General features: G+C 39.7%; 1 protein-coding gene across 1 annotated transcript; it reads left to right on the forward strand.

Annotated features, from left to right (window-relative positions):
- Positions 1-462: 462 nt before the first annotated feature.
- On the forward strand, positions 463-2,135 carry LOC128743477 (zinc finger protein 271-like). The gene is made up of 3 exons (XM_053840069.1): positions 463-646; positions 815-1,482; positions 1,536-2,135. Exons 1-3 carry the CDS (start codon positions 497-499, stop codon positions 1,819-1,821), a joined length of 1,104 nt encoding a protein of 367 aa, XP_053696044.1. The 5' UTR covers positions 463-496; the 3' UTR covers positions 1,822-2,135.
- The last annotated feature ends 20,937 nt before the right edge of the window (positions 2,136-23,072 follow it).

The raw sequence follows: 23,072 nt of genomic DNA on the forward strand, positions 1-23,072 counted from the left end.
GCGTTATCGTTACAATAAAACTGATTAACGAAGCACGAAGGTGTGTTCGTGAACAGGGTGGTATTTACCTAAGAATAATACACATTCAGGTAAATAAATAGTTCAAAATAAGCGACTTTTGTGAAAAACGTTTCATTTTACAGTCAAGTTTAGTGCTGATTCAACAGCATTATAAAACTGATTAAATCTTTATCTCTATTGAGAATTTTGGCAATAATTTGGATAGTCAAATCGGTTAAATCCCTTAATATTTTCACTGATTTGCCTGCTTCAACTATAGTAGGCTTTGCTTGCCCCTTGCTCAAAGCCCTTATTGCGGCCCTTGCTAATAAGCATCAGTAAACGACTCACATCTCTTAATATTTCGTATCGAAATAAATTTAGGTAAAGTTTGACAGTAAGGATGAAACGAATGTTTTATACACATTTGTTTCTAAAGTTCTAAACGCATCTTTGGTTAAATGTGATTTTGTTTAGTAGCAATTTGCTCCCAGCCATGGAAATAACATCAGAAAATTATATTAAATGCTGTCGAGTATGTTTGGATACTGACAAGAGCAATTTGTTTTTGAATATTTACGATACTTACCTGCATGATATTGATGTGAATCTGAATACCGCTTTCCAGAAAACTACAGGGATTACAGTAAGTATTCCAGTGAAGTATTTTAATAATATACTCTACATCAGAATGCAAGACTAAGTATAATCATAGGTATTAGTTTAATATAATAGTAGTTTCAACACCGAACGCATTCGATTCGTGAATATCACTTTTAGTGTAAACTACTACAACTAGTGCACTCTATTTTAGTGTTCCAGAGATGATCACCTACCGCCTAAAATATGTCAAAGCTGCCAATTGAGACTGCAGGATGCCTACAATTTCATTCTGGAAAGTTGTAGCAATAACGCAGTCTTGGAGACGCTAAGAGCACAAGCTAACGAACAACTTATAAAACTTGATATCGAGTGCGCGGCAAGCGATGATGGCCAAGTTGACGAGATTGTAGATAGTAATGTGGTGTTGATTGATAATTACGTTGAATCCCATATGTCAGCTCCGGAGATAGAGGAATACTTGTTGACAAAAGATACGCTAGATGTTTCGTCGACAAACGTCGACAACCCGGAACTTTCCGATGAATGCATCGAGAGCGATGCAACCAATGCAGTTGATTTTATCCTGCAAAATCTTAAAAAACCCCGAGTCGGTACAAAAAAGCAAAAATCTGACGCCGCATCACGAAGGCACAATTGTGAAGTGTGCGGTAAGCTGTTCCAGCGAAAATCTAATCTGGTCGACCATCTAAGGCTGCATGCCAATGTCAAGCTATTCTCGTGCAACTATTGTGATGCAGCATTTGTGCAAGCAGGCAATCTCAAAAGTCATATTCGGAAGCATACACTGGAGAAACCGTACGAGTGTGAACATTGTGGGAAATGTTATAGTCAATCAAGCGCCCTTAAAACGCATATTAGGTAATTCAGTGTTGATTGGTGTTATTTTTGCATTCCTAAAAACTTAATTTTAGATCACATACTAATACACGGAATTACATCTGCGACATATGCCAAAAAGGATTTACCAACAGCTCCGATTTGACTAAACACAAGAAGACACACTCGGATTTGCGCTTTTTGCAATGTGTTTTATGCGATAAGCGCTATTTTACGCAGAGAATACATCTGAAAAAACACATACAGTCGTATCATGCTTCGGAAAATTTCGACGAATTGATGCAAAGAGGTACCTTAAAGGAGGGTGTTCGTATAAGTCTATCACTTGAGACCAGAAGTGAATCGAAAAAAACGAAATGATTTATTAAGTCTAAATATAATATCTAATGCTACCGTGTTTTATAGTTAAGATGTTACATATTCATTGCTCTAAGGTTAGCATAACATATTTCAAGAATTGTAATAGCTTGGTTTTTTAAGTAGTACCTTTACTTTTGATATATTCCACTGTAAACTTGCTTCGCGACGTTGACAAACTGGTTGCAATTACATCACCGTGACATACTATACTACTACGCGTTTAGAAAATCATCCAGTTCAACTTACTTACTTCCAGTTCAACGTTAAATTTAAAAAAATGTTATATTTACTGCTTTCTAAGATTACTTAGAAACAAAAACAACAACAAAAAACTGATTGAATATATTTCATTTTGAAAATGAGAAAAAATATTTAAATCCCTCACCGTGAAGCACCGATAGTGAAGAGACCGATAAAGTTCGTGCTGTTTCAAGCAGTCGTTTCTATTCATTTCGATCTAGGGTCATTACCAATTTTCTTGGCGTCTTAGAAGTCGCAGATCACTTTCGACCTGATCGAGTCTTCTTTCCCCGTTGAGCCTCTCTGTTACTGGTGCCGGTGGGGTCGTTGAAAAGAAATCGTCCGGTATTCTGCGTTGGAAATCTGCAAGCAGTATCTTTTTCTTTTACTAACATTGAGCCGGAGAGCTCTTTTGCGTAACAGAAATTCCTCTCCACTGTAATCGGTCTTGGGCTACTCGTCACCAATTCATTGACCGATAGATAAAGTCCGCAATCACTTTTCTTCAGATACGGCAAGTTCACGTATGTCCTCCATAAGCAAAGTTACAGTCTCAAGTCCGTAGAGGACTACTGGTCCGATTAGCTTTTTGTACGTCGTCTGCTTTGTGCGGTGGCGTATGCTCCTTGATCAAAGCATCTTGCAGAGGAAAAAAGTAGATCCGGCTTCCAGGTTGAAAGCGTTGTTGAATCTTCTTACTCGTAAATATTATTGTCGGTGATAACCAGAGATCCCAAATATGCGAAATCATCAACTACTTTCAGTTTATCGCAGAGGGGTGGTGTGGCTATTAAACTAGGGTTATTGATCGTGGTTCGGCCTATGCAAAAACTGATCCTGGTTCGGCCTATTAGCATAATCATCGATAATTCATTAAATATTTACAGATTTAAAGGTAAAATAATTTTATAAGCAGCTTATAATATTTTCCTATGCATTGCCTTCATATATTTGCCATAAAAATTAATGTAACTATCTCAAATAATTAAATTTATAACATATGTAAAAGCGGCTTCTAATGTCGTCATCAAAGCTCTCTTTTTAAACGCCTAGAAAGTGTTTTAGTCTGTGAAGTATTGGTTGAAAACAATTTTAAAATATAGATTCAACTATATTCTTCCATTATTGGATCGTTTTATTCCAAACAAAAAGCGAGATTACGACTTATTGAGAAAATACGATTTTAATTTTTTGATCTTAGTTCGGCCTACAAATGATCGTGGTTCGGCCTATCAGCTTCACTGAATCGCCGCTAGTGGCGCCGCGCTTCGCCCACGTTTTAACCAATTTCTGGCTGTACGTACCACTTGTGTCAAATCTAAATGTTGTGTTTTATGCCATATTTTATTATTTCATGCATTTCAGAAACAAAATTTTTAGCATCCTAAAATTAAGTTTTTCTTAACAATAAATATGAGGGTATTTTTTTCCAAAGAAGCGTACAAACTGGATTGTAATGTTTCAGAATTTTATGCAACCTTGTACACGACTTCAGGGCTTGTGCATGAAACAATATTTAAAAAATTCATGGTATCGTGTTTTCCTAGAAAACTCAAATGGAAATTTCTCGATTTTCATGTACACCTCCTATTTTAAAAATTCATAGCTGTTGAGCCAAGTATTGAAAAATAAATATTTTTTTATGCTAATGTAAGCAAATTTACTCATCAATCCAGAAAAATACTATCTGGAAAAAAATTCATGATTGTGGGAACTCTACCGAAAAATCAATAAAAGTATAGTATTACGAACTAGTTGGAAATGAATTCCTTTTAGTTCTACTATAATTTGACTTTCATACGCGTTTTTCGGTTACGACTTGCAACCTTCATCAGCGTGGCAAATTTCTGCAGAAATTATAGTAGAACTAAAAGGAATTCATTTCCAATTAGTTCGCGATATTTCGTGAGTTCTACTAAGACGCTCGTAAATAATTTTTAATAAAAGTATGCTTTACCTTTTAAATTTTTCAAAAGTATTTCGGTTCGCCAATTTCTATTCTTTTAACGATAGGAATTTAGGATTATTTGTTGTCCCTGAATTAGGGCAAAAACCAACGACTAACGTCGGTGTATGACCGGTTATTTGTTAACACAGTTGTGATTTCAAGAGCAGCTATTTTCACTGATCTATTTGAAAACATACTGAAATTAAATGTAAATTCTGTCTTTCTTCGAAGGCACCTGTTAAAATAGAGGAAAATTGCGAGACTAGTGCTTCGATCCTATTGAGTCTTACAGCCTCTTCCAGTCGAAATTATAACATGCGACGCCTGGCTTGTTGAATCAGTGTTGTACCTTGAGGTCAACTGGGAGGAGAAAGTTAACTTATTTAACACTGCTAGGTAGATAAAGTGAAAAAAGATACTATATTTACCCAAAAATACATCTGTACTATTTGTAATGCTTCCGAAGAAAGTAAAAAATTATCTGAATTTATATAACCCGAAATAGTTAGAATATTGACCATGTACAAGCTCATTTAACACTGCTAGGTAGATAAATTGAAGTGAGATACTATATTAGGCACCAAAAGTAAGCTTATACCATTTATAATTGGTTAATATATAAAAACATTCGTTTCAGAAACTTTTTATTGGAATAGGCCGAACCAAGATCATCGATGGGCCGAACCCAAGGGGTCGGACACTCAGCACATAGTGCCCCGGCACTGCAGAGATAGCAAACGGCACACTTCTAAAGCCTTATAAAAATAACATTTATAGGGCTTTACACACCTCCGGTTCAATTTTACTTATGAAATGGGAGCACTGCCAGTTGTCAAAATCATCTCGCACGGTTGCCAGATCTATCAGATTTTAACGAATTTAACAAATCTTCCAGTTCGGCACTTTCGGTACAGCACCGGCACAGTTCGGTTCGTTTCAAGTCGCCTAACATAAAAACGGCTGTGCCGAGTGACCGACCCCTTGGCCGAACCACGATCAACATAGGCCGAACCAGGATCATAATTTGACTGTCATTAAAAATCAAATTATAATTCAACTGGCCCTCTAAAGTTTCTTCTAAATTAAGAAATAGAATCGTCTTTAGTTATTCTTCCTAAACATTCTCAATTTTTTTTGAAAAACATTGTGATTTTGTAGATATACGTGCATTAGTCCATGTGTGCTATGTGAAACAGTGAGAATAGGCCGAACCACGATCAATCACCCTACATACATTGGTCATGTCCTACTCATTGGTTTTGCTACTTTTGGTTCAGGTACCTACTGATGTTGAACAGGCGTCACTTTATGTTAAGCCCCGCCGCGTCTCGAAGGGACTCGATAGTGTTCTCGAAATGCGCACGAATACCATCACTCGATCCAATATAGCTCTAATCAGTCGCGTCAGTTTGTCCGGAAAATCGTGTTCAGGCATTATTTGCCATAGCTGGTCTCGATCGACTGTATCATATGCTGCTTTGAAGTCAATAAAGATATGATGCATGGGCACGTTGGTCTGGGAAGATCCCCAAGGAAGAAACAAACGGAAAGCGGAGAGTGGCGGAGGCGTATGAATCACGAGCTACAGGCGCTGCTTGGAGAGATTCCCATCGTACACCTGGCGAAAGTTGGGAGACTACGGTGGGCCGGCCACGTCGCAAGGATGCCGGCCGACTGTGTAGTGAAATCCGTTCTCTTCAACAACCCCACCGGCACCAGGAATTGGCGACGAGTAGCCCAGGACCGAGTACAATGGAGAGGAATTCTTCATACGGCAAGAGCCACCCCGGCTCTCGGCTGAATAAGTAAGTAAGTAAGTAAGTAAGTAAGTAAGTAAGTAAGTAAGTAAGTAAGTAAGTAAGTAAGTAAGTAAGTAAGTAAGTAAGTAAGTAAGTAAGTAAGTAAGTAAGTAAGTAAGTAAGTAAGTAAGTAAGTAAGTAAGTAAGTAAGTAAGTAAGTAAGTAAGTAAGTAAGTAAGTAAGTAAGTAAGTAAGTAAGTAAGTAAGTAAGTAAGTAAGTAAGTAAGTAAGTAAGTAAGTAAGTAAGTAAGTAAGTAAGTAAGTAAGTAAGTAAGTAAGTAAGTAAGTAAGTAAGTAAGTAAGTAAGTAAGTAAGTAAGTAAGTAAGTAAGTAAGTAAGTAAGTAAGTAAGTAAGTAAGTAAGTAAGTAAGTAAGTAAGTAAGTAAGTAAGTAAGTAAGTAAGTAAGTAAGTAAGTAAGTAAGTAAGTAAGTAAGTAAGTAAGTAAGTAAGTAAGTAAGTAAGTAAGTAAGATCCCCAAGGGGGACATTAAAATCTATTTCAACGATTTCAACGAAAATATTGATTCAAACCACGCGAACCTTGAACGGGTGTGGCACACGTGCTCTTCAAAGTGATCCTTAACTGATTCAGGAGAAGATCGACGCTACTTTCCGACGGCAGCAAATTGGATTTTCTTTATGGACCTAAGGGTTGACCCTACTCTAGAAGGTCGAAAAATAATGGATTTTCGCAAATTTTTTTCGGATGCTTGGATTAAGTGTCGGGGTATTTTGGTTATTGGTTAAGGTATATTTGAAGATATATTTTGTATATTTTGGATACCAGAATAGTGATTATTATGCTGGTGGCAGCTGGGCGCGTGGATGATTTCTAGAAAACAGTTTCTTGCTGGTGGTACGTACCGGGGACCAACGGAGTATCGGAGAACGGATTTCAAGGATAATTTTGAAGCTTCAGGTCAATACCTAAATTGTTACGTAGCAGTTTTTGCAAATTCTAAAAATTACCAAAATGGCGGCAATTTTTCTAAAAGAAAGGTGTTTTTTCATCAAAAATCGCCAGAGCTCATAAAAAATTGAAAATTTGAGATATCAAAATACGACTATATAACAATTTAGATAATTAATTTTCACATGCTGCAAAAAATTTCAGGCAAATCGGACAACCAGATTCTAAGATACACGTACCGCCAGCTGAAAAAAACATGTTTTCGAGAAAAACGCGTTCAAAGTTTCGTACAGCAATGCACGAAAAATCCTTTTGGCATGACGTTTCTGAAGGTAAAAATGTTTCGAAAATGCAAAAAATAAAATTCGATTGTTCCGACTTTCTAGAGTAGGGTCCCCCATTAAGCTGTGACTGTGACGCTGCTCACGGAGGACATCCACGCCCTTGCCATGTTCGAGCGGAAGGTGCTACGGACGATATTTGGCGGAGTGCAAACTAAAAGCGGAGGGTGGTAGAGGCGTATGAATCACCAGCTACAGGCACTGTTTGACAGTAACCGCTCAGTTGGTTTCGAGGTACGATGGTGGTCTAACAAGCCAGTCGTCATATGTTCGAATTTCGACTAGGCGGTACTGCTAGATAGTCAGTAGGATTGTTGCACTAGCCCCGTAACTATCCTGTACTCTAATAGCCGGCTGTGAAGTCTGTTGATAAAGAAGGGCCAAGAAAGACTGAAGTTTTTGGAGCGTCTTAGTAGAAGACGAAACCTGGAAATAAAAAGAAAACTTATCCAATTTAATTGTACTATATATATATATATATATATATATATATATATATATATATATATATATATATATATATATATATATATATATATATATATATATATATATATATATATATATCACTAAAACCTTTCCTGGCCCCAAAAAACCTCTACATGCATACTTTCATCCCGATTGGTTCAGTAGTTTTCGATTCTATAAGGAACATACGGACAGACAGACAGACAGACAGACAGACAGACAGACAGACAGACAGACAGACAGACAGACAGACAGACAGACAGACAGACAGACAGACAGACAGACAGACAGACAGACAGACAGACAGACAGACAGACAGACAGACAGACAGACAGACAGACAGACAGACAGACAGACAGACAGACAGACAGACAGACAGACAGACAGACAGACAGACAGACAGACAGACAGACAGACAGACAGACAGACAGACAGACAGACAGACAGACAGACAGACAGACAGACAGACAGACAGACAGACAGACAGACAGACAGACAGACAGACAGACAGACAGACAGACAGACAGACAGACAGACAGACAGACAGACAGACAGACAGACAGACAGACAGACAGACAGACAGACAGACAGACAGACAGACAGACAGACAGACAGACAGACAGACAGACAGACAGACAGACAGACAGACAGACAGACAGACAGACAGACAGACAGACAGACAGACAGACAGACAGACAGACAGACAGACAGACAGACAGACAGACAGACAGACAGACAGACAGACAGACAGACAGACAGACAGACAGACAGACAGACAGACAGACAGACAGACAGACAGACAGACAGACAGACAGACAGACAGACAGACAGACAGACAGACAGACAGACAGACAGACAGACAGACAGACAGACAGACAGACAGACAGACAGACAGACAGACAGACAGACAGACAGACAAGTAAGTAAGTAAGTAAGTAAGTAAGTAAGTAAGTAAGTAAGTAAGTAAGTAAGTAAGTAAGTAAGTAAGTAAGTAAGTAAGTAAGTAAGTAAGTAAGTAAGTAAGTAAGTAAGTAAGTAAGTAAGTAAGTAAGTAAGTAAGTAAGTAAGATCCCCAAGGGGGACATTAAAATCTATTTCAACGATTTCAACGAAAATATTGATTCAAACCACGCGAACCTTGAACGGGTGTGGCACACGTGCTCTTCAAAGTGATCCTTAACTGATTCAGGAGAAGATCGACGCTACTTTCCGACGGCAGCAAATTGGATTTTCTTTATGGACCTAAGGGTTGACCCTACTCTAGAAGGTCGAAAAATAATGGATTTTCGCAAATTTTTTTCGGATGCTTGGATTAAGTGTCGGGGTATTTTGGTTATTGGTTAAGGTATATTTGAAGATATATTTTGTATATTTTGGATACCAGAATAGTGATTATTATGCTGGTGGCAGCTGGGCGCGTGGATGATTTCTAGAAAACAGTTTCTTGCTGGTGGTACGTACCGGGGACCAACGGAGTATCGGAGAACGGATTTCAAGGATAATTTTGAAGCTTCAGGTCAATACCTAAATTGTTACGTAGCAGTTTTTGCAAATTCTAAAAATTACCAAAATGGCGGCAATTTTTCTAAAAGAAAGGTGTTTTTTCATCAAAAATCGCCAGAGCTCATAAAAAATTGAAAATTTGAGATATCAAAATACGACTATATAACAATTTAGATAATTAATTTTCACATGCTGCAAAAAATTTCAGGCAAATCGGACAACCAGATTCTAAGATACACGTACCGCCAGCTGAAAAAAACATGTTTTCGAGAAAAACGCGTTCAAAGTTTCGTACAGCAATGCACGAAAAATCCTTTTGGCATGACGTTTCTGAAGGTAAAAATGTTTCGAAAATGCAAAAAATAAAATTCGATTGTTCCGACTTTCTAGAGTAGGGTCCCCCATTAAGCTGTGACTGTGACGCTGCTCACGGAGGACATCCACGCCCTTGCCATGTTCGAGCGGAAGGTGCTACGGACGATATTTGGCGGAGTGCAAACTAAAAGCGGAGGGTGGTAGAGGCGTATGAATCACCAGCTACAGGCACTGTTTGACAGTAACCGCTCAGTTGGTTTCGAGGTACGATGGTGGTCTAACAAGCCAGTCGTCATATGTTCGAATTTCGACTAGGCGGTACTGCTAGATAGTCAGTAGGATTGTTGCACTAGCCCCGTAACTATCCTGTACTCTAATAGCCGGCTGTGAAGTCTGTTGATAAAGAAGGGCCAAGAAAGACTGAAGTTTTTGGAGCGTCTTAGTAGAAGACGAAACCTGGAAATAAAAAGAAAACTTATCCAATTTAATTGTACTATATATATATATATATATATATATATATATATATATATATATATATATATATATATATATATATATATATATATATATATATATATATATATATATATATATCACTAAAACCTTTCCTGGCCCCAAAAAACCTCTACATGCATACTTTCATCCCGATTGGTTCAGTAGTTTTCGATTCTATAAGGAACATACGGACAGACAGACAGACAGACAGACAGACAGACAGACAGACAGACAGACAGACAGACAGACAGACAGACAGACAGACAGACAGACAGACAGACAGACAGACAGACAGACAGACAGACAGACAGACAGACAGACAGACAGACAGACAGACAGACAGACAGACAGACAGACAGACAGACAGACAGACAGACAGACAGACAGACAGACAGACAGACAGACAGACAGACAGACAGACAGACAGACAGACAGACAGACAGACAGACAGACAGACAGACAGACAGACAGACAGACAGACAGACAGACAGACAGACAGACAGACAGACAGACAGACAGACAGACAGACAGACAGACAGACAGACAGACAGACAGACAGACAGACAGACAGACAGACAGACAGACAGACAGACAGACAGACAGACAGACAGACAGACAGACAGACAGACAGACAGACAGACAGACAGACAGACAGACAGACAGACAGACAGACAGACAGACAGACAGACAGACAGACAGACAGACAGACAGACAGACAGACAGACAGACAGACAGACAGACAGACAGACAGACAGACAGACAGACAGACAGACAGACAGACAGACAGACAGACAGACAGACAGACAGACAGACAGACAGACAGACAGACAGACAGACAGACAGACAGACAGACAGACAGACAGACAGACAGACAGACAGACAGACAGACAGACAGACAGACAGACAGACAGACAGACAGACAGACAGACAGACAGACAGACAGACAGACAGACAGACAGACAGACAGACAGACAGACAGACAGACAGACAGACAGACAGACAGACAGACAGACAGACAGACAGACAGACAGACAGACAGACAGACAAGTAAGTAAGTAAGTAAGTAAGTAAGTAAGTAAGTAAGTAAGTAAGTAAGTAAGTAAGTAAGTAAGTAAGTAAGTAAGTAAGTAAGTAAGTAAGTAAGTAAGTAAGTAAGTAAGTAAGTAAGTAAGTAAGTAAGTAAGTAAGTAAGTAAGTAAGATCCCCAAGGGGGACATTAAAATCTATTTCAACGATTTCAACGAAAATATTGATTCAAACCACGCGAACCTTGAACGGGTGTGGCACACGTGCTCTTCAAAGTGATCCTTAACTGATTCAGGAGAAGATCGACGCTACTTTCCGACGGCAGCAAATTGGATTTTCTTTATGGACCTAAGGGTTGACCCTACTCTAGAAGGTCGAAAAATAATGGATTTTCGCAAATTTTTTTCGGATGCTTGGATTAAGTGTCGGGGTATTTTGGTTATTGGTTAAGGTATATTTGAAGATATATTTTGTATATTTTGGATACCAGAATAGTGATTATTATGCTGGTGGCAGCTGGGCGCGTGGATGATTTCTAGAAAACAGTTTCTTGCTGGTGGTACGTACCGGGGACCAACGGAGTATCGGAGAACGGATTTCAAGGATAATTTTGAAGCTTCAGGTCAATACCTAAATTGTTACGTAGCAGTTTTTGCAAATTCTAAAAATTACCAAAATGGCGGCAATTTTTCTAAAAGAAAGGTGTTTTTTCATCAAAAATCGCCAGAGCTCATAAAAAATTGAAAATTTGAGATATCAAAATACGACTATATAACAATTTAGATAATTAATTTTCACATGCTGCAAAAAATTTCAGGCAAATCGGACAACCAGATTCTAAGATACACGTACCGCCAGCTGAAAAAAACATGTTTTCGAGAAAAACGCGTTCAAAGTTTCGTACAGCAATGCACGAAAAATCCTTTTGGCATGACGTTTCTGAAGGTAAAAATGTTTCGAAAATGCAAAAAATAAAATTCGATTGTTCCGACTTTCTAGAGTAGGGTCCCCCATTAAGCTGTGACTGTGACGCTGCTCACGGAGGACATCCACGCCCTTGCCATGTTCGAGCGGAAGGTGCTACGGACGATATTTGGCGGCATCCACGCCCTTGCCATGTTCGAGCGGAAGGTGCTACGGACGATATTTGGCGGAGTGCAAACTAAAAGCGGAGGGTGGTAGAGGCGTATGAATCACCAGCTACAGGCACTGTTTGACAGTAACCGCTCAGTTGGTTTCGAGGTACGATGGTGGTCTAACAAGCCAGTCGTCATATGTTCGAATTTCGACTAGGCGGTACTGCTAGATAGTCAGTAGGATTGTTGCACTAGCCCCGTAACTATCCTGTACTCTAATAGCCGGCTGTGAAGTCTGTTGATAAAGAAGGGCCAAGAAAGACTGAAGTTTTTGGAGCGTCTTAGTAGAAGACGAAACCTGGAAATAAAAAGAAAACTTATCCAATTTAATTGTACTATATATATATATATATATATATATATATATATATATATATATATATATATATATATATATATATATATATATATATATATATATATATATATATATATATATATATATATATATATATATATATATATATATATATATATATATATATATCACTAAAACCTTTCCTGGCCCCAAAAAACCTCTACATGCATACTTTCATCCCGATTGGTTCAGTAGTTTTCGATTCTATAAGGAACATACGGACAGACAGACAGACAGACAGACAGACAGACAGACAGACAGACAGACAGACAGACAGACAGACAGACAGACAGACAGACAGACAGACAGACAGACAGACAGACAGACAGACAGACAGACAGACAGACAGACAGACAGACAGACAGACAGACAGACAGACAGACAGACAGACAGACAGACAGACAGACAGACAGACAGACAGACAGACAGACAGACAGACAGACAGACAGACAGACAGACAGACAGACAGACAGACAGACAGACAGACAGACAGACAGACAGACAGACAGACAGACAGACAGACAGACAGACAGACAGACAGACAGACAGACAGACAGACAGACAGACAGACAGACAGACAGACAGACAGACAGACAGACAGACAGACAGACAGACAGACAGACAGACAGACAGACAGACAGACAGACAGACAGACAGACAGACAGACAGACAGACAGACAGACAGACAGACAAGTAAGTAAGTAAGTAAGTAAGTAAGTAAGTAAGTAAGTAAGTAAGTAAGTAAGTAAGTAAGTAAGTAAGTAAGTAAGTAAGTAAGTAAGTAAGTAAGTAAGTAAGTAAGTAAGTAAGTAAGTAAGTAAGTAAGTAAGTAAGTAAGTAAGTAAGTAAGATCCCCAAGGGGGACATTAAAATCTATTTCAACGATTTCAACGAAAATATTGATTCAAACCACGCGAACCTTGAACGGGTGTGGCACACGTGCTCTTCAAAGTGATCCTTAACTGATTCAGGAGAAGATCGACGCTACTTTCCGACGGCAGCAAATTGGATTTTCTTTATGGACCTAAGGGTTGACCCTACTCTAGAAGGTCGAAAAATAATGGATTTTCGCAAATTTTTTTCGGATGCTTGGATTAAGTGTCGGGGTATTTTGGTTATTGGTTAAGGTATATTTGAAGATATATTTTGTATATTTTGGATACCAGAATAGTGATTATTATGCTGGTGGCAGCTGGGCGCGTGGATGATTTCTAGAAAACAGTTTCTTGCTGGTGGTACGTACCGGGGACCAACGGAGTATCGGAGAACGGATTTCAAGGATAATTTTGAAGCTTCAGGTCAATACCTAAATTGTTACGTAGCAGTTTTTGCAAATTCTAAAAATTACCAAAATGGCGGCAATTTTTCTAAAAGAAAGGTGTTTTTTCATCAAAAATCGCCAGAGCTCATAAAAAATTGAAAATTTGAGATATCAAAATACGACTATATAACAATTTAGATAATTAATTTTCACATGCTGCAAAAAATTTCAGGCAAATCGGACAACCAGATTCTAAGATACACGTACCGCCAGCTGAAAAAAACATGTTTTCGAGAAAAACGCGTTCAAAGTTTCGTACAGCAATGCACGAAAAATCCTTTTGGCATGACGTTTCTGAAGGTAAAAATGTTTCGAAAATGCAAAAAATAAAATTCGATTGTTCCGACTTTCTAGAGTAGGGTCCCCCATTAAGCTGTGACTGTGACGCTGCTCACGGAGGACATCCACGCCCTTGCCATGTTCGAGCGGAAGGTGCTACGGACGATATTTGGCGGAGTGCAAACTAAAAGCGGAGGGTGGTAGAGGCGTATGAATCACCAGCTACAGGCACTGTTTGACAGTAACCGCTCAGTTGGTTTCGAGGTACGATGGTGGTCTAACAAGCCAGTCGTCATATGTTCGAATTTCGACTAGGCGGTACTGCTAGATAGTCAGTAGGATTGTTGCACTAGCCCCGTAACTATCCTGTACTCTAATAGCCGGCTGTGAAGTCTGTTGATAAAGAAGGGCCAAGAAAGACTGAAGTTTTTGGAGCGTCTTAGTAGAAGACGAAACCTGGAAATAAAAAGAAAACTTATCCAATTTAATTGTACTATATATATATATATATATATATATATATATATATATATATATATATATATATATATATATATATATATATATATATATATATATATATATATATATATATATATATATATATCACTAAAACCTTTCCTGGCCCCAAAAAACCTCTACATGCATACTTTCATCCCGATTGGTTCAGTAGTTTTCGATTCTATAAGGAACATACGGACAGACAGACAGACAGACAGACAGACAGACAGACAGACAGACAGACAGACAGACAGACAGACAGACAGACAGACAGACAGACAGACAGACAGACAGACAGACAGACAGACAGACAGACAGACAGACAGACAGACAGACAGACAGACAGACAGACAGACAGACAGACAGACAGACAGACAGACAGACAGACAGACAGACAGACAGACAGACAGACAGACAGACAGACAGACAGACAGACAGACAGACAGACAGACAGACAGACAGACAGACAGACAGACAGACAGACAGACAGACAGACAGACAGACAGACAGACAGACAGACAGACAGACAGACAGACAGACAGACAGACAGACAGACAGACAGACAGACAGACAGACAGACAGACAGACAGACAGACAGACAGACAGACAGACAGACAGACAGACAGACAGACAGACAGACAGACAGACAGACAGACAGACAGACAGACAGACAGACAGACAGACAGACAGACAGACAGACAGACAGACAGACAGACAGACAGACAGACAGACAGACAGACAGACAGACAGACAGACAGACAGACAGACAGACAGACAGACAGACAGACAGACAGACAGACAGACAGACAGACAGACAGACAGACAGACAGACAGACAGACAGACAGACAGACAGACAGACAGACAGACAGACAGACAGACAGACAGACAGACAGACAGACAGACAGACAGACAGACAGACAGACAGACAGACAGACAGACAGACAGACAGACAGACAGACAGACAGACAGACAGACAGACAGACAGACAGACAGACAGACAGACAGACAGACAGACAGACAGACAGACAGACAGACAGACAGACAGACAGACAGACAGACAGACAGACAGACAGACAGACAGACAGACAGACAGACAGACAGACAGACAGACAGACAGACAGACAGACAGACAGACAGACAGACAGACAGACAGACAGAAATCCTTCTTTATAGGTAGATATATATATATATATATATATATATATATATATATATCTATACCTATAAAGAAGGATTTCTGTCTGTCTGTCTGTCTGTCTGTCTGTCTGTCTGTCTGTCTGTCTGTCTGTCTGTCTGTCTGTCTGTCTGTCTGTCTGTCTGTCTGTCTGTCTGTCTGTCTGTCTGTCTGTCTGTCTGTCTGTCTGTCTGTCTGTCTGTCTGTCTGTCTGTCTGTCTGTCTGTCTGTCTGTCTGTCTGTCTGTCTGTCTGTCTGTCTGTCTGTCTGTCTGTCTGTCTGTCTGTCTGTCTGTCTGTCTGTCTGTCTGTCTGTCTGTCTGTCTGTCTGTCTGTCTGTCTGTCTGTCTGTCTGTCTGTCTGTCTGTCTGTCTGTCTGTCTGTCTGTCTGTCTGTCTGTCTGTCTGTCTGTCTGTCTGTCTGTCTGTCTGTCTGTCTGTCTGTCTGTCTGTCTGTCTGTCTGTCTGTCTGTCTGTCTGTCTGTCTGTCTGTCTGTCTGTCTGTCTGTCTGTCTGTCTGTCTGTCTGTCTGTCTGTCTGTCTGTCTGTCTGTCTGTCTGTCTGTCTGTCTGTCTGTCTGTCTGTCTGTCTGTCTGTCTGTCTGTCTGTCTGTCTGTCTGTCTGTCTGTCTGTCTGTCTGTCTGTCTGTCTGTCTGTCTGTCTGTCTGTCTGTCTGTCTGTCTGTCTGTCTGTCTGTCTGTCTGTCTGTCTGTCTGTCTGTCTGTCTGTCTGTCTGTCTGTCTGTCTGTCTGTCTGTCTGTCTGTCTGTCTGTCTGTCTGTCTGTCTGTCTGTCTGTCTGTCTGTCTGTCTGTCTGTCTGTCTGTCTGTCTGTCTGTCTGTCTGTCTGTCTGTCTGTCTGTCTGTCTGTCTGTCTGTCTGTCTGTCTGTCTGTCTGTCTGTCTGTCTGTCTGTCTGTCTGTCTGTCTGTCTGTCTGTCTGTCTGTCTGTCTGTCTGTCTGTCTGTCTGTCTGTCTGTCTGTCTGTCTGTCTGTCTGTCTGTCTGTCTGTCTGTCTGTCTGTCTGTCTGTCTGTCTGTCTGTCTGTCTGTCTGTCTGTCTGTCTGTCTGTCTGTCTGTCTGTCTGTCTGTCTGTCTGTCTGTCTGTCTGTCTGTCTGTCTGTCTGTCTGTCTGTCTGTCTGTCTGTCTGTCTGTCTGTCTGTCTGTCTGTCTGTCTGTCTGTCTGTCTGTCTGTCTGTCTGTCTGTCTGTCTGTCTGTCTGTCTGTCTGTCTGTCTGTCTGTCTGTCTGTCTGTCTGTCTGTCTGTCTGTCTGTCTGTCTGTCTGTCTGTCTGTCTGTCTGTCTGTCTGTCTGTCTGTCTGTCTGTCTGTCTGTCTGTCTGTCTGTCTGTCTGTCTGTCTGTCTGTCTGTCTGTCTGTCTGTCTGTCTGTCTGTCTGTCTGTCTGTCTGTCTGTCTGTCTGTCTGTCTGTCTGTCTGTCTGTCTGTCTGTCTGTCTGTCTGTCTGTCTGTCTGTCTGTCTGTCTGTCTGTCTGTCTGTCTGTCTGTCTGTCTGTCTGTCTGTCTGTCTGTCTGTCTGTCTGTCTGTCTGTCTGTCTGTCTGTCTGTCTGTCTGTCTGTCTGTCTGTCTGTCTGTCTGTCTGTCTGTCTGTCTGTCTGTCTGTCTGTCTGTCTGTCTGTCTGTCTGTCTGTCTGTCTGTCTGTCTGTCTGTCTGTCTGTCTGTCTGTCTGTCTGTCTGTCTGTCTGTCTGTCTGTCTGTCTGTCTGTCTGTCTGTCTGTCTGTCTGTCTGTCTGTCTGTCTGTCTGTCTGTCTGTCTGTCTGTCTGTCTGTCTGTCTGTCTGTCTGTCTGTCTGTCTGTCTGTCTGTCTGTCTGTCTGTCTGTCTGTCTGTCTGTCTGTCTGTCTGTCTGTCTGTCTGTCTGTCTGTCTGTCTGTCTGTCTGTCTGTCTGTCTGTCTGTCTGTCTGTCTGTCTGTCTGTCTGTCTGTCTGTCTGTCTGTCTGTCTGTCTGTCTGTCTGTCTGTCTGTCTGTCTGTCTGTCTGTCTGTCTGTCTGTCTGTCTGTCTGTCTGTCTGTCTGTCTGTCTGTCTGTCTGTCTGTCTGTCTGTCTGTCTGTCTGTCTGTCTGTCTGTCTGTCTGTCTGTCTGTCTGTCTGTCTGTCTGTCTGTCTGTCTGTCTGTCTGTCTGTCTGTCTGTCTGTCTGTCTGTCTGTCTGTCTGTCTGTCTGTCTGTCTGTCTGTCTGTCTGTCTGTCTGTCTGTCTGTCTGTCTGTCTGTCTGTCTGTCTGTCCTGTGTTCTTTATAGAATCAAAAACTACTGAACCAATCGGCTTGAAAATTTTCATGTAGAGGTTTTTGGGGCCAGGAAAGGTTTTAGTGATGGTTAGAGACCCCTCCCCCCACTAAGAGGGGGGGCTCCCATACAAATGAAACACAAATTTCTGCATAACTCGAGAACTAATCAAGCAAATAGAACCAAATTTGGCATGTGGGTGTTTTCGGTGACAAGAATTTATTCTAGGGTAATTTGAGACCCCTCCCCTCTTTATAAGGGGAATTATAACTCCTCTCCCCTTTAAGAGGGGGGGTTTCCATACAAATTTCCTCATAACTCGAGAACTAATCAAGCAAATGGAACCAAATTTGGCATGTGAAGGTTTTCGAGGGCAAGAAAATTTTCTATGTTGAATTAGGACCCCTCCTCACTTTAAGAGGGGGGGCTCCTGTACAAATGAAATACCAATTTCCTCATAACTCGAGAACTAATCAAGCAAATGGAACCGAATTTGGCATGTGTGTGTTTTTGAAGACAAAATTTTTTTCTATGATGAATTGGGACCCCTCCCCACTTTAAGAGGGGGGGGGGGCTCCTATACAAACGAAATACAAATTTCCTTATAACTCGAGAGCTAATCCAGCAAATGGAACCAAATTTGGCATGTAGGTGTTTTTGGAGGCAAGAATGTTTTCTATGATGAATAAGAACCTCTCCCCACTTTAGGAGGGGGGGCTCCTATACAAATGAAATACAAATTTCCTCATAACTCGAGAACTAATCAAGCGAATTGAACCAAATTTGGCATGTGTGTGTTTTTGGAGATAATTTTTTTTTCAATGATGAATTGGGACCCCTCCCCACTTTAGGAGGGGGGGTCCTATACAAACGAAATACAAATTTCCTTATAATTTGAGTACTAATCAAGCAAATGGAACCAAATTTGGCATGTAGGAGATTTTTGAGTCTTGAATTTATTTTATGATAGTTAGAGACCTCTCACTCCTGTGGTAGGGGGATATGGACTCTCATACAAATAAAACAGAATTTTTTGCGAAACTCAAAAACTAATCCAACTCGAGAAATTCGAGACTCTTCCATAAAACATTAATCAATAACAAGACCACAAAAACTAGGGTAGAAGTGCCAAACATCGTTATAGCACCAATCATGGTAATACTAGAGGGTTTTTTAATCTTTTAGCATGTATGACATGCTATTTCTAATTCAAAAGTATATATTTAAAGAAGAACTAAGTCTCCTGTGCCGACTTGTTGAATTAATTATAGAATTAACTTGCTCTTTTTGTGAAAAAATATAATTTGAAAATTTCGTGTCACTGTGAGACTTGTTTCTTAGCAATTTGCTAAGGTATACGTCATCGTAATTAAGAAATTTTTGATGTATAAACTACATTTTCCGAAAAGAAAACCACATGGGGAAATTAGGCACAACCTTCTTAACATTGTAAATTAATAAAAAACACGACTTTTATCAAGAATGATTGCTATTCTGTATAATCAAAATTGGTAAAATTTCACAACGGTGCGCCAAACATCGTAGTAGCCGATGCCCTATCATCGTAGCACACGAAAGTGCCATTTCTCATCGCTGTCAGTTTTGGTCATAGCGCGTTGTTTTCCGGGTATGATCGAAAATTAATTTAATTTTATTAGCTTTTGCTGTTACTAAACTATCAGGTATGTACAAAAATTAGTCGCATATTACTTACACATAATTACAATATTTTATTTATGTTCTACAGAATGGCTACACAGCGAAAGCAAATTTCCCGTAAATATTGCTACAAAGGAGATATTTCACGTTGTACCGAGGCCATCAATACCGGGGCAACGGTTTTGGGCAAGCTGTAAACAGTTCCGGATTTCTATATTCACTATTGTCTACAGGAAAAGTTGGAGATAAAATGTAATCCGGACTACAATCGGGCTATCTAAAAAGAGGAGCAGCAAATTGTCGACTGGTTGAAAGGTATGCAGTATCTGGGTTTTCCTGTTTCCCGATATGCATTTCTACTTAAAGTTAGTCAGTACCTGACATCAAATGATTCCGTTCTGGAATAGTCAGTCAGGTAAATACACTTGTAAGTAACAAATTTTATTTGGGACTAGCAGGGATCACGAAAGAACACGTTGCAAAGTTGCGGTCGTACTTCTGATTAATCAATATTCTTTCATGATCATTCTTCTTATCCCAAACAATTCCGGGCATATTAAGTATGTTATTCATTTTCAGGACGTTTCATGGTTTTATGCTTCGCAATCCCGGATTTTCTATCACACCAGAGGCCATATTGGAATCCCATATGTGCCTGGTTTTTAATAGCTACCATAACGTGTTTGATTTTAATGTGTCTCGTGAAAATAATAAGCGTTCTTTTAAAAGATATTTGTTTTAGTTCAGTTGTCATTAGGATTAAGTCTTATTTGTTGACCATAATTAAATAAATAAAAAAATACAATTTTAATATCTCTGACTTCTTCCTGTCCTTGGAAATGCTACCCCCGGGAGATTTTCTCATGCCGCAATGTTAATAGGTACCTTTACTTCCTTCTTAGACGCAATATGCAATATACTAACCGTTTCTAATTATTTTCAACAATAAAATGCAAATAAATATACATCGTGATGTATCTTTCGTTGCTCATTTTGAAAATATTTTAAATTATGATTTGATTTTTACAAATTAGTCTTTGGTGTTCCAGTATACATCTATAATTGGTACACATATAACGAAATGCCAGAAACACTACTACTATGATTGGTACATTGCAATGATATTTTCAAATCAGATTTTAGAGACTTTTAGGTGAAAAATCTTTAAAACTGAAGCCTGATTCCTTTTCTACTGAGCTCAGATTAATATAAAACTTATAGGTATTATACATTTTGTGTCATAATTGGATATTTATACGCAAATTTGTCGTAATAGATGACATATCTCCACCATATTTGGTACATCTACCCTATCTATAGTAACACTAGATCATTCAGGACGAGCCGGTCGCGAGTGTTGCCGGTGACCCGCCGTCGGAAGCGCCGCCCACTGGGGGGCTTGCAAAACTCGAGAAGTGACAAAGATCATCCGAGATTCATGATTTATGTACAACACAGGTTAATTTGTGGCAATACGAAGTTTGTCGGGTCAGCTAGTATATATATATATATATATATATCTATACCTATAAAGAAGGATTTCTGTCTGTCTGTCTGTCTGTCTGTCTGTCTGTCTGTCTGTCTGTCTGTCCGTATGTTCCTTATAGAATCGAAAACTACTGAACCAATCGGGATGAAAGTATGCATGTAGAGGTTTTTTGGGGCCAGGAAAGGTTTTAGTGATGGTAAGAAACCCCTCCCCTCACTAAGAGGGGGGGCTCCCATACAAACAAAACACAAATTTCTGCATAACTCGACAACTAATCAAGCAAATAGAACAAAATTTGGCATGTGGGTGTTTTCGGTGACAAGAATTTATTCTATGGTAAATTGAGACCCCTCCCCTCTTTATAAGGGGAATTACAATTCCTCTCCTCTTTAAAAGGGGGGGCTTCCATACAATTTTCCTCATAACTCGAGAAGTAATTAAGCAAATGGAACCAAATTTGGCATGTGGGTGTTTTTGGAGACAAAATTTTTTTCTATGATGAATTGGGACCCCTCCCCGTTTTAGGAGGGGGGGGGTCCTATACACATGAAATACAAATTTCCTCATAACTGAAGAACTAATCAAGCAAATGGAACAAAATTTGGCATGTGAAAGTTTTCGAGGGCAAGAATATTTTCTATGGCGAATAAGAACCCCTCCCCACTTTAAGAGGGGGGGCTCCTATACAAACGAAATACAAATTTCCTCATAACTCGAGAACTAATCAAGCAAATTGAACAAAATTTGGCAAGTGGGTGTTTTTGGAGACAAAATTTTTTTCTATGATGAATTGGGACCCCTCCCCACTTTAGGAAGGGGGGCTCCTATACAAATGAAATTCAAATTTCCTCATAACTCGAGAACTAATCAAGCAAATAGAACCAAATTTGGCATGTGGAGGTTTCTGGAGGCAAAAATATTTTCTATGGTGAATTAGGACCCTTCCCAATTTTAAGAGGGGGTGCTTCTACACAAATGAAATACAAATTACCTCATAATTCGAGAACTAATCAGGCAAATGGAACCATATTTGGCATGTGGGTGTTTTTGGAGGCAACCATTTCTTCTATGATGAATTAGGACCCCTTACCTTTTTAAGAGGGGGGGGCTCTCATACAAACGAAATACAAATTTCCTCGTAACTCTAGAACTAATCAAGCAAATCAAGTAAGTGGTTTTGGACGCAAGATTTTTTTCTATGGTGAATTGAGACCCCTCTCTTCTTTAGAAAGCGAGTTATGGCCCATCTCCCCTTTAAGAGGGTGGGCTTCCATACAAATGAAATGCAAATTTCCTCTTATCTCGAGAACTAATCAATCAAATGGAACAAAATTTGGCATGTGGGAGTTTTAGATGGCAGAAATTTTTTCTATGGTGAATTACGACCCCTTACCCTTTTAAGAGGGGAGCTCCCACACAAATGAAATTCAAATTTCCTTATAACTTGAGAACTAATCAAGCAAATGGAACCAAATTTGGCATGTGGGAGTTTTTGGAGTCTTGAATTTATTTTACGATAGTTAGAGACCTTTCACCCCTGTGGTAGGGGGATATGAACTCTCATACAAATAAAACAGAAATTTTTGCGAAACTCAAAAACTAATCGAACTCGAGAAATTCGAGACTTCCATAAAACATTAGTAATTTGTAATTTATTATCACTAATTTAACGAAAACCTGTCAGCTACATCGCTTTTACTCAAGTCAAGGAAATTAGTCAATACAAGACCACAAAAACTATCTATAGTAACACTAGATCATTCAGGACGAGACGGTCGCGAGTGTTGCCGGTGACCCGCCGTCGGAAGCGCCGCCCACTGGGGGGCTTGCAAAACTCGAGATTGTGACAAAGATCATCCGAGATTCATGATTTATGTACAACACAGGTTAATTTGTGGCAATACGAAGTTTGTCGGGTCAGCTAGTATATATATATATATATATAAGTTACAGAAGAAACTATTCAGCCCTCAGAGCTGCATCTACATAACAGACTTAGCTGATAAGGCGGTACCAACTTCCTCAGAAAGACATTTGG

The sequence above is a fragment of the Sabethes cyaneus genome, chromosome 3, assembly GCF_943734655.1.
Source record: "Sabethes cyaneus chromosome 3, idSabCyanKW18_F2, whole genome shotgun sequence".
NCBI classification, from domain to species: Eukaryota; Metazoa; Arthropoda; class Insecta; order Diptera; family Culicidae; genus Sabethes; species Sabethes cyaneus.

Coding starts and splice junctions, on each gene's coding strand:
- LOC128743477 (XM_053840069.1), top strand. CDS start 497: ATGGAAATAACATCAGAAAATTATATTAAATGCTGTCGAGTATGTTTG. Junction 647..814: donor AGAAAACTACAGGGATTACA/GTAAGTATTCCA, acceptor ACTCTATTTTAG/TGTTCCAGAGATGATCACCT. Junction 1,483..1,535: donor GCCCTTAAAACGCATATTAG/GTAATTCAGTGT, acceptor ACTTAATTTTAG/ATCACATACTAATACACGGA.